Source organism: Oryx dammah, unplaced genomic scaffold (genome assembly GCF_014754425.2).
Source record: "Oryx dammah isolate SB20612 unplaced genomic scaffold, SCBI_Odam_1.1 HiC_scaffold_13, whole genome shotgun sequence".
In the NCBI taxonomy this organism is placed as follows: domain Eukaryota; kingdom Metazoa; phylum Chordata; class Mammalia; order Artiodactyla; family Bovidae; genus Oryx; species Oryx dammah.
The window spans coordinates 62,796,321-62,810,665 of record NW_024070197.1 but is presented as its reverse complement, the minus strand read 5'-3'; the positions used below and the strand labels follow the sequence as shown (position 1 = coordinate 62,810,665).

Sequence of the window (14,345 nt, the reverse complement as noted above, 5' to 3'; positions counted from 1 at the left end):
CCGCGCCCCACCGGGCGGCGGCGAGGAGCGCGAGCTGGCGCTGGCGCTGCAGGAGGCGCTCGAGCCGGCCGTTCGCCTGGGCCGCTACCCGCGCGCGCAGCTGGAGGTGTCGGCGCTGCTGCTGGAGGACGGCGGCTCGGCGCTGGCCGCCGCGCTCACAGCCGCCGCGCTCGCCCTGGCCGACGCGGGCGTCGAGATGTACGACCTGGTGGTGGGCTGCGGCCTGAGCCGCGCGCCGGCGCCCGCGCCCGCCTGGCTGCTGGACCCCACGCTGCTGGAGGAGGAGCGCGCCGCCGCCAGCCTCACCGTGGCGCTCATGCCGGTGCTCAACCAGGTGGCTGGGCTGCTGGGCAGCGGGGAGGGCGGCCCGACCGAGAGCTGGGCGGAGGCCGTGCGCCTGGGGCTCGAGGGCTGCCAGCGCCTCTACCCCGTTCTGCAGCAGTGCTTGGTGCGGGCCGCCCGCCGGAGGGGTGCCGCTGCGCCCCTCTGAGCCAGAGACCCGAGCAACGACGGACGCCAAGGACCGAGCCGCAGCTGCCGCCACAAGGACCCGCGCCATAGGCCTGCAGACGCGTGCGCCGAGCTGAGAACCGGGAGTACCGGAGAGGATCTGCGGAGGCGTGCTCAGAATAGCCGTGTTGGAGCGATTCTTTCCACACTGCTTCGTTAAAGAAACTTTTCTGAGTTGACTCCCAGCCACGACCCAGTTGAAGAAACCTGCCAGCGCATCTTGACTCCTAAGTTGGAAAGGACTTCCGCTGGACTCATCGGGAAAACGATGCCTATGCAGGCCAGCCGGGGACTCCCTCCTGAATAACTGGGCTGCTTTTGAGAGCGGGGACAAGGAGGCTGTGCCTTCCACGTATATCTGAACCCAAACAAAAACTCTTTTTATAATCTGAAACATTCTGTTGTTTTTGGTACCGACCTTAATGAATAAGGCTCTTCTGAGCTGGGGACTGTGTTCTCAGGGCTTGGGACAAGCATCTTTAATGTGTCCTGGTATTGCTGGTCCACTAGTGAGAGAGCACTTGAACTGCCAGGAGTGAGAGTTTCTGGATGCTGGAGAGTAGGGCAGAGCGGGCCTGTCTGACCAGGAGGGTGGGCTCTGCCCTGTGTGGCTCCTGAGCCCTGCAGGTTTGTGCTCAGGTCTGAGTTGGCGAAAGGGCCACCTGGGGTCCTCCCTGCACCAGCTTGGTGTAACCTGAGCTTGTGTGTCTTAGGGGCCTGCTCAGCTGTAGGAAAGGCTGGCTCGAGGCAGCTGAGAGACCAGAATGAGGCCTGGGGACCACACCAAGAATCCCTGACTAGGGGGAAAAATACAAACTTTATTTGCCCCCAGTGACATAATACATATTTCCAAAGCAGATCTGAAATATATAGAATCACAGCAGAAAGAAACAAGATAGAAACAAAGTAAAAATGGTAACCCTGTGGACACTCAAACAGGACTGGGGGCTTTGAGAGGGAAGAGAGCTGACGCTGCTGCAGGGGTGGGCATCCAGCTCCGCTTGCAGGAGTGGGCCTCGGCTCTATGAGATGGTGCGCTGGTGCCGGGCAGCTGCGGGCCGCCCCCTTCCCTGCAGTACCTAGACTGCCATCTGGACAAAGCTAAAAGCAGCACTAGGGCCGGGTCCCTGGCTGGTCTGGCTGAGCCACGCCTCCCATTTCCATCGCCCTGGCTCCAGAATGGGTGGCATGGGTGCTGCTGAGAGACCCTCGAGAAAACACTCAAGGCAAGGACAGTGCCTGGAGCTGATGAGCCTGGAGGGGTTCCAGCCTGCTAGTGACAGCCCTGGTCTGACGCCTGATTCTTGACCTGTAGGAGAAGCAGAAGCAGGACCTTAGCACAGAAGGCCAAAGCGCGGTGAGGCTGGGAAGGGGCCATCTGCCAACAACTCCCAGCCTCCAACCCCCGTTTCCCTTTCCTGGCAGCTCTGGCATCTTGGTGCTACTGTAGATTCTTCCTGAGACCCGTGAACCCAGAGCCACCAGACACATGGCATTTTGTCCACTCAGCCCAGTTTTCCTAGATGTGATTCCATCTTGGGGAGCAGTAAGGGTCCCCTGGCCCAACAGGCCAAGGGGCAGCCAGAGCTGGGGCAAGTGGAAGAAAGGAAGCTCCTTACTGCTAACCCTACAGCAGCCCGGCCTTGCTGAGAGGGTCCTGACAACTGCGGGTGCTTGGCCCACTTCAGGGACCACCAATAGCGGTGGAGGCTATGGTATAGCAGGGAACACTGGGGCTCTTGGAGCTGCACAGAAGGCTGTTATCAGATACAGGTTTGGATTTCTCAGTCCAGGAAGGTCTGTGTGCTTCGGCTCCCGTGGGGAGCACAGGACAATGCAAGGGAATTAAGGTGGGGGGGAAATAGGACAGGGCCCTGTCTTCCGGACATTGCCTGTGACAGAAGTCAGTCGCCTCCCTGCAGCTACTGCTGTCTCCTGCACAAACAAGGACCCAAACAGGGAGGGTGAGGATGGGGGAGGTGCCAGGCCACTCACCACGGCCTCCGGGTCTGTGTGCTCCTGGGAGCCTTCCACCTCCGGACGGGCCCTCGGGCCTCTGGGCTCCTGCCTGGGTTCAGTGGTTCTGCATAAGGACCCCTGACTCCCAGAGCCCCTGTTCTGTTCACAGTCCTCTGTCCCTGGACAGGTACAGTCACCAGTCAGTGGCCGAGTCTGAAGGCCCCAGCTAACCCCATAGAGGCCCCTCTGTGCCGCACTGATCTCAGGTGTCTAGGGCTCCAGAGGACAAGATGCGGTGGGCTGAGTGAGACAAGCTCTAGCTCCAGACCGCTGCTGAGTGGGAAGGAGGGGGGCTGGGTCACACCCGGAAGGAATGGGGGTTGTGCACCCGGGGAGGGTGAGGAGGAGCCCTGCAGCCAGGGGGAGCCCGAGGCTGGACCCCAGGTACCCTCAGCAGTGGAAGACCCTGGCGCCTGTGGAGTGCGGCCTGGGCCCGGCCTTGGGGGCCTGACCTGGAAGCTGGTCCCTCTGCTGGTCCATGAGCTCCACATGCTCCAGCAGGCGGTCCACCTGGGCCTTGATGTGGCTCAGCTCACCCCTGAGGCAGTGCAGCTCCTCTGTCTGGACTGCAGGCGGGGGCAGAGGGCGCTGCTGCTGGGACCTCTAAGCCCACCCTCCCTGCTAAGGGCCTCCCAGCTCCCCACTAGCCCTGCCGGTGAGGGCTGTGCCCGTTCACTCACGCTTTATCTCGGGGGGCAGCTGGCTCTTTCTGGGGGCCCTGTGGGGACTGAAGCGGCCCTTGACCCCCGTGCCCAGGTGGGCCCTCCGGATCCTGACAGGCACGCGGTGGAGGAGGGGAGGGACCCCCTGGTGTTCGTACCCCCTGTGGGGACAGGACAGAGGGAGTCAGGCCACCAGCCTCCCCTGCGCCCAGAGGCCAGCCCTGCAGGACCCACCTACCTGCAGGGGCCGTCTTCCCGGTGCAGCTCGTAATCCAGGCTGTAGCTGCTGCTGTAATAGAAGCGGGGAGAGGATCACTGCCCCGGGGCCAGAGTCCTTGCCTAGACCCCAGTTTAATTTGGGGAAACAGGTTTGCAGCTTTTCCTTAGAATCCCAGGATTCTTCACCAAAAGAGCCCCCTAAGCACTTGACCAAGGTCACTTTGGGAGACCCCAGCAAACTAGCTTCCCTGTCACTGGGCTCTAAACAGGGAACCTTGCAGGTGGCTCCCGGTGGCAGGAGGGGCAGCTGCCCACAGGCTTCTGGCCAGTCAGATCTGGGCCCTCCGCGGGCTCCTCGGGCTGACCCAGGCACTGCTAATCTTAGTGTGGTCTGGCAAAGGATGAAAGGGAAGAGTTAAGTCAGGGCTCAAAGCTGTGGAGGGGCTACAGGAGCCTTTAATCCTGCGTGGGAGTGGCCAGGACGCAGGGCCAGACTGGCAGGGTGAGGGCGGAGGCCCGGCCACCTTCGCTGCAGTGAGGGGAGGTGGGCGTCGAGGGGGTGCTGGACCCGGCCTGGGCAGGAAGATTCCGTGGGGCTACCGCCCCTAAACTTCAGTGCAGCTTCAGGTTTCGTTGGAGCAAGCGGGGCGCTGGGGTAGGGAGGAGGGGGCTGTGAGGGGGGTCAGGGAAGTTTCTGAAATAACCTTCCCTGCCCTGCGCCCAGGAACGAGGAGAGAGGTTGGTGGGAGCCCTGGGGCAGACGGGGGACATTTCGGGGGGAGACCTCCGCCTTCATCGCGAGGCCCCCAGGCCTGTGGATGAGGTTTCCGGCCGCCCCCGCCTTGCCTTCTGGCCTCAGGAAGTCTGGGTGGGCGGCCCGGGAGCCTCGGGACGCCGCTGATCCCGGGGGTGGAATGCCCTTCCTGGGAGAAAGGGGAGAAGGGGGCACGCTTCCGGCGCCGTGGGGGCCAGGACGGAACTCGGAACTCGGTGTTTCGGGTCTCAGCCAAGCGCGGCCCCTCGCGGAACCTCCTCCTGGTCCGGGCCCCCGACGGGGATGCAACTCCGTCCGCTCCGGAGCGCAGGGGAGGGGAGCCGCGTGGGCCGGAAGACGACTACCGAGCTAGCAGAAGGACCCCTCCGCTGAGGCATTGGTGGTTCAGTGGTAGAATTCTCGCCTGCCACGCGGGAGGCCCGGGTTCGATTCCCGGCCAATGCAGGAGGCTGATTGCCTTCTTTTAAACCCCTTTCTTTCCCCCGCCCCTCCCCCCGCCCTTAAAAATGACTTTCTAAAATACCTAAAAATGACTACGTAACAGTGATTCCCTGACTGTTGAGTACAAACTTGGGAGCTACGGGAGTTGAGACAGAGTTGAGGAGTTTGGGGGTTAGAGGCTCTGCCCCCTACCACCTCCACACCCCCAGTTTCCTCTAGGGTTTGTAGCCTTGCCCCTCCCGGCGTCCACGGCCCCTTCTGTCCCCTGGTCTGGGCTAATGATTACAGTCTGCAGGCTGCCACTTCCCACAAAAAGAGAAATAAAATGCACTGTCAGAATGGTGCCGACTGTGGAGGTCAGACCTCAGGGCCAAAGGCCAGGGGACATGGGGCAATACTTCTGCCACCAACATTTCCTCGCGGTTGACAGATGCTGTTTTGAGACCCAAGGCACATGACCTGCACTTGACCAGTTCTCAGAGAGAAGGCATCCAGCACCCCGGGCCTCGGGGGCTGCCAGGACCCCACCCCGCTTCGGACGTTTTCCCACAGTCTGCTGTCTGACCGCCCCCCACCCACCGGGGGCTTCATTCTCCCCACTGGGGAGCCCTTGGACACATGGGTCTTGAAGAGGCCGCCCCGCCCCAGGCCTTGAGTGCCCGGCACCCACGCGTGAAGTCTACATTTCTGAAGGAGAGGTGGCATTTCTTCCATTGCTTCTGTCTTCCTCCACAGGACTGAGGCTGAGCCTGCTGGGCAAGGGGCTGGGCGGACATGAAGTCAGAAGAAGGCAACTGGAACTGAAGAAGGGGTAGCCCAGTGTCAAAGTGGCCACATGGAAAAAACAGGGCAGAGAACTGTGGGAAGGGGCCAGTTACAACCCATTAGACAGATATTTACAAAACCCTGTCAACCCCCAGATGAGAGTCTCCCACATGAGATGGGAGGCAAACCACACACCGTATATGCAGTTCTGCTTCACTGGAGAAACCCAAGTTTTAAAATCTATGTTACCTGTGTATTACCATATGTGAAGTCGATGACCAGTCCGAGTTCGAAGCATGAAGCAGGGCACTCAAAGCCGGTGCCCTGGGACGACCCAGAGGGATGGGATGGGGGTGGGTGGGAGGGGGGTTCGGGATGAGGGGGTCACAGGTACACCTGTGGCTGATTCATGTCAATGTATGGCAAAACCCACCGCAATAGTAAAGTAATTAGCCTCCAAGTAAAATAAATCAATTAACAACAACAAAAAGTCTGTTACCTATGAGTACGCATCTACTCATCAGCCCCAAACAAACGCAGTGAAAAAAGCAGCCCACCCTGTCAAAGGTAACCCAGAGCCTCAGGCTGCCGCGGGACAGGGAGAGATTTGGCCTAATCGCTCGAGGCCAGCCTGGAGGTGCAGAAGCTTCTCACAGCGGTCCCCACCCAGCCCTGCCGTCCTGCTTCCAGGGAGATGAGACGCAAAAGAAACCAGAACCTTCGGTACCAGGTGTTTACACAGCGCTGTACCTCACAGCGACCACCTGCCGACTGCCTCCTGCCTCTCCTACCGGCGAGACAGAAACCACCGAGTGTCCGCAGACAGGCCAGGAACATTGCAGACGCCCGCAGAGCGGACCAAGGGCCCACCGGTCCCCACACACCCTCCTTATCACCTGGGGAACTGGCACGGTGGCTGGCAGAGGTTGCTGAGTGCCTTTCTGAAAACGTTTAAAGGTTTCTTTAAAATTCCTTGAGGCTTCCCAGCTAGAGGGACGATTTCATCCAGAAAGGTTCCCATTTTCTACTTCCCAAACATCTATACCCAGAAACAGCTCCCGAGTGCCTCGCAGGAGAGGTTCCACTCGGAGGACCCACAGCCTCTGGGTCCCGGTGAGGGGAGAGGGCACCCCTAACAGGAAGGGGGCTGGGTTATGTCAGCTAGAAGTGGCCTTGGAGTGAGCTGGACTGACCCCCCGACCCCCCGTTTACGGGCAAAACCTGTGGCCGAGGGAGACCGGCCTCCTCCAGGGCCACGGTGAAGGGGACAGGCAGTCTGGCCGGTTAGGGGGCGCTTCTTCTGTCCCGGGGAGCCCAGGGCCCCAGACAAGCCGTGGTCAGACTCCCTTCCCATCAGGCAACCCCGGACTCACCGGGAGGCGGCTGTGCCCCACGGCCTCTGCCAGCCCCGCCGGGCAGCGCTGGGCCTGGGCTCCCGAGCCATGTCCGCTCTGGAGGGAGAGCCGCGGGGGCAGAGCTGAGGGCCGCTCCGGGCCGGCCCTCCCCGCCCCGCCGCTCTGAGGGGAGGCGGTGCCCGCGGGAGGCCATGCAGCGGGCCCCTGTGCCCAGTCCGTGGGCAGCGTACCTGGCGCCCGGACCCGGCCCGGCTGTCCAGGGCTGGGCTCCACTCTCAGGGGACCGGGCTGAGACAGTGTCCCTTTGACTCACTTCAAGGCGAGAGAGCCCCTGAGGGTGGGGAGGCTGCCCTACCATTCCCCCAAACTGACCTCGGGCACCAGCCTCATCGCCCAGCCCCTGGGGCCTGGGGTGGGACTGTCACAGGCAGGAGGGGGGATGTCCGTGACCCCTGAGGGACCCCAGCCCTGGCCGGGTTAGCTCTGCAGCCTGCCAGCCGCCGCCCACCCACAGCTGCCTCTGGGCTAGGCTCCTGGGCTGGCTGCTGACAGGGCCCCAGTGGCTCTCTGCCCGCCTGGGCTGCGGAAGGACACCCCGCTGCCCTCTCTCTTGGCGGCGGGGGAGTCAGAGAGTCCACTGAACTGGTTTAGAGCAGGGCTGAGCAGCAAGCCCGGCAGTCTGTGCAGCAGTCAGGGCAGGGGTCTCCTTTCGGGCCCCTTCAGTGCCCAGCGTTTGTGCACAGAGCTCTGTGCTCGTGGCAGACGGAGGGGAACCTGTTCATTGCTGTATTCCCACAGCTCACCTGGGGCCTGGCCACCTGGTCAGTGCTCAGTTGATATCTGCTGAATTAATGAATGGAGTGCCATTAGGTCAGTTCTAGCTTTTGTTTGTGGGTTTGGATGGGATCCCAGAGTTTCACCTGTGACTTTGAGGCCCCTCCCTGAGCCCACCCCCTTTCCTCCTGAATCTATGATCATCATCCATGGCCTACTTTTAGCTGCCAAGACAGTAACAAATGAGAGCCTTCTTTTCCTGTTCACAAGACTTCCTGCAACACAGTCACTAAGAGCATTTATCCAGCACCTGCTTGCTCACGCAGAGCAACAGGAAGACCAGCAACAGTGTCCTGAGGTGCTGGCAATCCTGATCGAGTAATAAATTGGGAGGAAGTTGGTGATTCTGTACCCGCCCCCGCTCAGTCCTTCTTTCTCTCCCATTCGTGATCCTGACTTATCCGCTCAATAACACATTAAACACACACCCAGGCACTGAGAAAACAGCTGTGCTTCCATGCCGTCTGGCTTTCCATATCTTTTCTTTGACTTTCATATTCACAGTGTCCAGAGAAACACATCCATGTTCACCATGTAGGGCAACAATGCCTGAGCACTTTGAAAATATGTAAAGCAAATCTCATTTTTTACAATGGACTTGGGAAACTCTGAAGAGGGAGCTTGCACACACGTAGCACTCGTTGCAGCCTGTATAAGCAGCAGGAAGAAGGAAGATAACTATTTTTAACAAAGGAGGACATTAATCTCGTGGGGATTTTATTAATATCTCCCGCTTATTTTTGCAGGGGGCGGGGGGCTACTCCATGCAGCTTGTGGAATCTTAAGGCTTGAGCCCGGGGCCCTCAGTAGTGAAAACATGGAGTCCTAACCACTGGACTGGATTCCCTGGTAAGTCACCGTTCCTGTTCAAAAGCAGGGAGAACATGTGATTCCTAATGTTTTAAAACAGCTGTTGGAAAACAGAGCCCCTTATCATTAAGACATTTTAGGGAATCCAAAGGCAAGATAGCTTCACCTAATTTTTGGACAAGCACCTGTGCCTTTCTGGAAAAATAGGTGAACATTTAGAGAATTTAGAGTTATAATGGCCATCCTGGGGAAACAGTGCTTTAGATACGTTCACCTAAAGGGAACTCCTATGTACCAGTCTCGTGGCTCAGCTGGTAAAGAATCTGCCTGCAATGCAGCAGACCTAGGTTCAATCCTTGGGTTGGGAAGATTCCCCTGGAGAAGGGAATGGTCAGCCCACTCCTCTGTTCTTGCCTGGAAAATACTATGGACAGAGGATCCTGGTGGGCTACAGTCCATGGGGTCACAAAAACACTTTCATTTTTCAAAGGGGCACCCATCAAAGAGAGAATTCCAAACCTTTCAGAGACAACTAAATTCAATCTTCAATTGGTCTGCAGAAGTTTCTAAAAGATAAAAACAACAACAACAACAACAAAAAAAAACCACCACAGCTTTAAAAGGATTTTTACTACAGGTGACTAAAAAAATCTTTAATGAAAAACTGACCATCTGATCAGGTAACGTTAATTTATTCCATCTGCCAGAAAAAATAATTTGGATTTGAGTTTTATACCTGGGGCATGGCTAAAATTTTTAAAAACAAAAGCTCTAAGGTCTTCATGTCTGCCTGCATATTAGGTATGTCTATGTGTGTATGTTACAGGCATGCGATATTTTTCTACCTTCAGGTGGTGTTGCCAAAATTAATTTGTAAGGAGTGCTATTTAGTTGGCTGAAAATAAAATTAAGCATGTATAAATTAAGTATACTCTCAGAAATATAGAGACTAACTCACGTGTTTTTCCACTTCATGTGATCTGGAATAATGGTTGATAAGTAAAAGCTAGTTTAAGTTTGCTGGTGTAAATAAGAACAGGCATATTTTCAGAATTGTCAATATTGGAAGTAAATATGCAACTTTCTTAGCCTGGGTTTGCTAATCAAATAGGCTCAGGCTGTCTTCAATATTTATTTATTTGTTTCACAGTGCCAGGTCTCAGTTATGGCACGTGGGATTTTTGATCTTTGTTGCAGCATGCAGGATCTTTAGTTGTTGCATGTGGGAATCTAGTTCCCTGACCGGGAATCGAATCTGGGCCCCGCGGCATTGGGAGTGTGGCGTGCTACCCACCTTCCCCTGCACAGAATCCAAAGGCTGGAGAGGGGCCTGGTTAGAGCGCGGGGTAACAAGGCCAGTGCTGCAGGCCAAGGTGGCAGGCGCCAGCTGGCCTCTTGTCGTGGACCTGAGTCTTTCTTTCGGCTGTCCCACATCGAAGACCCCTTCCTGTGTTAGAAGTATCCTCCAGCTTTAAGACAAAGCCTTCCTGCTGTGAAATAAGCTGAAAAGGCCCCTTTCTGCCTCCCTTTCCTAACCTTGTAGCAAGGGCCTGGACACATGACCTGGCTCCTCCGATCAGACCCACCCGCCCAACTTTAAGTTAAAGCTGCCAGTGGAAGAAGCCCTTCTCAGCAAGTGATGGCGGCAGCGGCAGCAGCGACCTCCAGCTTTCAAAGGAGGGGGCATGTCCACCCCGGTGATGGTGCCTGTTGTGGCATCTGTGCCCAGCAGAGGCAGGGCGTTTCTTCCAGATCTGACCCTCCAACCTTCCAGAACTCCTGGGAACTAACCAGGATCTTGGACAAATTCCGTTTCTGCTTAGAGTCACCAGACTCAGTTTCTCTTACTTAAAGGTAAGAATCTTGGTTGATAACAAAAATAGGACCAGAAGTGGATGGAACCAGAAGTCCTGTGGGAAATGCAGGTGATGTAAGGCTGGCAAGCGGGCAGAGGCCAGTGACAATCCAGCCAGCATTAGGGGACAGGACACTAGCTGCCCGCGGCATGCCATGGCAAGGCAGCTAATCTTGTGGTGCCCAGAACAAGGCACCCAGCTAGGACCGGCTTTCGGGACCTGGTTGCTCTTGCCATAGAAGCATATAAAGGTTACTCTGCAATCAGAGGCTGTGGGGCAGGGCGCTGTGCTAGCAGCACCAGCAGCTTAGAGGAAAGACCTGGCTCTAGAGGCTCAAGGCTTCTGGGCTCAAGACATGGTTAGAAAATCAGGGAAGTTTTAAACCTTTGGTGGCAAGGTTCAGAGAGTTACAACCCAAACTTAAGGCCTAATCAATGGTTATAAAATGACACTGGGCTTCCCTTGTGGTTCAGTGGTAAAGGATCTGCCTGCCAACGCAGGAGCCTCGGGTTCAATCCCTGGGTCGGGAAGATCCCCTGGAGAAGGAAATGGCAACCCACTCCAGTATTCTTGTCTGGAAGTTCCAATGGACAGAGGAGCCTGGCAGGCTATAGTCCAGGGAGTTGCAAGAGTTGGATACAACTAAGCGACTAAACAACAGCATAAAATGATGATCTCAGGTAGCTTCATACCCTCTCTGTGTCTCTAACTAGGGCAGACTGTAGAGCGAAGAGCTGAAGCAATTAGAATCAGCCCAGCAGGAAGGTGTGGGGGACTCAGGACCCCACCTGTTCAGAGGCTCCCCTGACGGCCAAAAGGACTCTTCTTGGTCATTCTGAAGGTCTGGGAAGCAGAAATTCACTAGCTCTTTGCCAAACCCGGATCCCTTTCCTCCTGGGCACACGTCTAGGTGGACGTGCCCACACTCCCTTGCCTTTAGTGTGCTGTGTGGCTGAGGTGTGGCTGAGGTGTGGCCAGTGGCAACGGAAGGCAGGGGGGGCACTGCTTCCTGCACTGACCCGTGGCATCCTCCAAGTGACCACCCACCCTCCTGCTTCCCAAGCGGACCCCCTGAATTCCAGCACCCTGGGTGGGTGGGGAGCTGTGTGCTGCAGGTAGCAGGGGCCCTGTGCAGCCTGGGTCCCCTCCCCCTTTGCACATGTGCAACCAGGTCAGCAGCTAGCATTTCCTTAAATAATACACTCTGGAATGCCCCTGCCCTGAAGGAGACCCCTGTGTGTCCTGCCCCATTACCCCTCATGTTCTCCAGACTTGAATAACAAGGCAGATCTCGGCAGGCCCCCAGGGACCAATGACATCAAATCTGGGAGGAGGATATTGAAACACCAAAAGAACCATGAGATTCTGCTAATTTATTTTGGCAAAACCTGCAAAATGATCTGGAAATGGATTCTGAGGGTGCAGAGTGGGGAAGGAGGAAAATAATGTTAGATGAGGTGGAACGTACTGATATTTGGGGTTCTGTGGCAAAAACCAAAGAACTAAAGAGCCTCTTGATGAAAGTGAAAGAGGACAGTGAAAAATTTGGCTTAAAACTCAACATTCAGAAAACAAAGATCATGGCATCCAGTCCCATCACTTCATGGCAAATAGATGGGGAAACAATGGAAACAGTGAGAGATTTTATTTTGGGGGGCTCCAAAATCACTGCAGATTGTGACTGCAGCCATGAAATTAAAAGACGCTTGCTCCATGGAAGGAAAGCTATGACCAACCTAGACAGCATATTAAAAAGCAGAGACATTACTTTACCAACAAAGGTATGCCTAGTCAAAGCTATGGTTTTTCCAGTAGTCATGTATGGATGTGAGAGATGAACCAAAAGAAAGCTGAGCGCTGAAGAATTGATGCTTTTTGAACTATGGTGTTGGAGAAGACTCTTGAGAGTCCCTTGGACTGCAAGGAGATCAAACCAGTCACTCCTAAAGGAAACCAGTCCTGAATATTCATTGGAAGGACTGATGCTGAAGTTGAAACTCCAATCCTTTGGCCATCTGATGCGAAGAACTGACTCCTTGGAAAAGACCCTGATGCTGGGAAAGATTGAAGGCAGGAGGAGAAGGGGATGACAGAGGATGAGATAGTTGGATGGCCTCACCAACTCAATGGACATGAGTTTGAATAAGCTCCGGGAATTGGTGATAGACAGGGAAGCCTGGCGTGCTGCAGTCCATGGGGTCGCAAAGAGTCAGACATTACTGACCAACTGAACTGAACTGAACTGGGGCTACCATGAGTGTCTGGGATGGTTCTAATCGTTTGCTCTGATGGTCACTTAAAACCTGGACTTGGGACTTCCCTGCTAGTCCAGTGGTTAAGACTCCATGCTGCCCATGCAGGGGGCCTGGGTTCAAGACCTGGTCAGGGAACTAGATCCTGCATGCTGCAACTAAGACCCGGCGCAGCCAAATAAACCATATATATATATAAAACCAAAACCCGTGGACTTGATTGTGGCCCAATACTACTAGCTAATAGATAATAAGAATACAAATAAGAATAGCTGAAACTTACTGAGCATTTACTATTCTGTAAGGGACAGTTTAAGCACTTTGTTTATTTAACAATTTTATTAGGTTAACAAATGAAGTTTAGATGGTCTAATGTTGACGGAGGAATTGAGAAGTGAGGGTATTGGCTCAGCCCAGCTGACATTCATCAGCGTTTACTCTCACCAGGCTGTTTCAAACACTTTGATGTATTAACTCGCTTTATTTTCTTCATTTTATGGAAAAGAATCATGAGGCAGAGAGATGTTTTAGGGTGACCAACTGTCCTGTTTGTCTGGGACAGAGAGGCTTCCCAGGTTTCTGGGACTGTGAGTGCTGAAAGCAGGGCGGTTCCAGGGAGACTGGGACAGAGGGGCCCCTATGTGTTAATAAGTTGCCCAAAGTCACAGTTTGCAAGTGTTAGTGCCTGTCCTCCAATTCAGGTGACTTTAGACCTAGACACTGCCTCGGTCAGGCTGTCGCAGCTGAGCCTGCATCTGAAGTGGCTGGAGGTCTGGTCAGAACTCGGATTAGCTTCGGGGCAGCTGAAAATCTGCTTTTCTAACAAGATCCCAGGTGATGTGATGCCGCTGGCCCGTGACCCGACCCGGAGGCCCGCCGCAGTCAGCTGCCTCCCCTCCAGCGCGGCCTTTGTCGCGTCGTTGAGAATACACGTTGGTGGGGAAGTGCCGCAGCGCCAGGCCCGCTGGTGGGAAAGGCTGCAGCTGAATGGGGGGTTAGAGGCTCATCAGGACGCCGGATTGCCGGCCTCAGTCGCCACCAAGGTGGCTCCCATATCGCTGCTGTGGGGTAGGCTCTGCACTTCCTATGTCTGGATGGGAGTCTACCCAGACGGGCTTTGCAGCAGAACTTGGAGCTCTGTTTCTGGCCAGACAGGCCCCCAGCGTGGCCCTCACTCTACCAGGGGTCCTGTGACGAACCACTGTCTTTAAAAAAATAAAACTGAAGGGAAATTTGCATAATGTAAAATTAACCAAGTCAGTGGCACTGAATACGTCTACAATGTTCTGCAGCCACTAACTCTCTCTAAATTCCAAAACATTTTTATCATTTCAAAATAAAACCCACACCCTCATTTTCCCGTTTCTCTTGGCATCTGCCAGTCTGCATCTCTGGATTTATCCTCTTCTGACTAGTTCAGATAAATGGAGTCATGCAATATGTGATCTTTTTTTTTTAATTTTTATTTATTTATTTGGCTGTGTCAGGTCTTAGTTACAGCATGCGGGATCCAATTCCCTGACCAGGGATTGAACCCAGGCTCCCTGCATTGGGAATGCAGAGTCCTAGCCACTGGACCACCAGGAAAGGCCCCAATATGTGATCTTTTGTGACTAGCTTCTTTCACTTAATAGTGTGTTCAAGGTTTATCTATCTACCTGGTAGCCTGTATTAGTACTTCATTCTTTTTTCTAAAAAAAGAAATATTTGTTTGGCTGCTCCGGGCCTTAGCTGTGGCATGCAGGGTCTTTCAGTGGCAGCGGGTGGGATCTAGTTCCCTGATTAGGGGTCAAACCTGCGATCCCCTGCATTAGGAGAACAGAGTCTTAGCCACTAGACCACCCCTA

At 55.1% G+C, this 14,345-nt stretch overlaps 1 protein-coding gene, 1 long non-coding RNA gene and 2 other non-coding genes across 4 annotated transcripts in view; 2 read left to right on the top strand and 2 right to left on the bottom strand.

Moving 5' to 3' along the window:
• EXOSC6 (exosome component 6) overlaps positions 1-980 on the top strand; it is a 1,585-nt gene extending 605 nt beyond the window's left edge. Inside the window, exon 2 of the mRNA XM_040254142.1 lies at positions 8-980. Within this exon, the coding sequence (XP_040110076.1) occupies positions 8-490 (483 nt within the window). The 3' untranslated portion in view covers positions 491-980. The remainder of the gene's footprint in view (positions 1-7) is intronic.
• A 2,024-nt stretch (positions 981-3,004) lies between these two features.
• On the bottom strand, positions 3,005-5,736 carry LOC120872883. The gene is made up of 3 exons (XR_005723364.1): positions 3,430-5,736; positions 3,210-3,352; positions 3,005-3,095 (listed from the first exon to the last, which is right to left on the bottom strand). It is a non-coding gene; the product is annotated as an uncharacterized LOC120872883 (long non-coding RNA).
• TRNAG-GCC lies at positions 4,559-4,629 on the top strand. The gene has a single exon. It is a non-coding gene; the product is annotated as a tRNA-Gly (tRNA).
• An 8,276-nt stretch (positions 5,737-14,012) lies between the features above and the next one.
• On the bottom strand, positions 14,013-14,085 carry TRNAG-CCC. The gene has a single exon. It is a non-coding gene; the product is annotated as a tRNA-Gly (tRNA).
• Between the last annotated feature and the right edge of the window lie 260 nt (positions 14,086-14,345).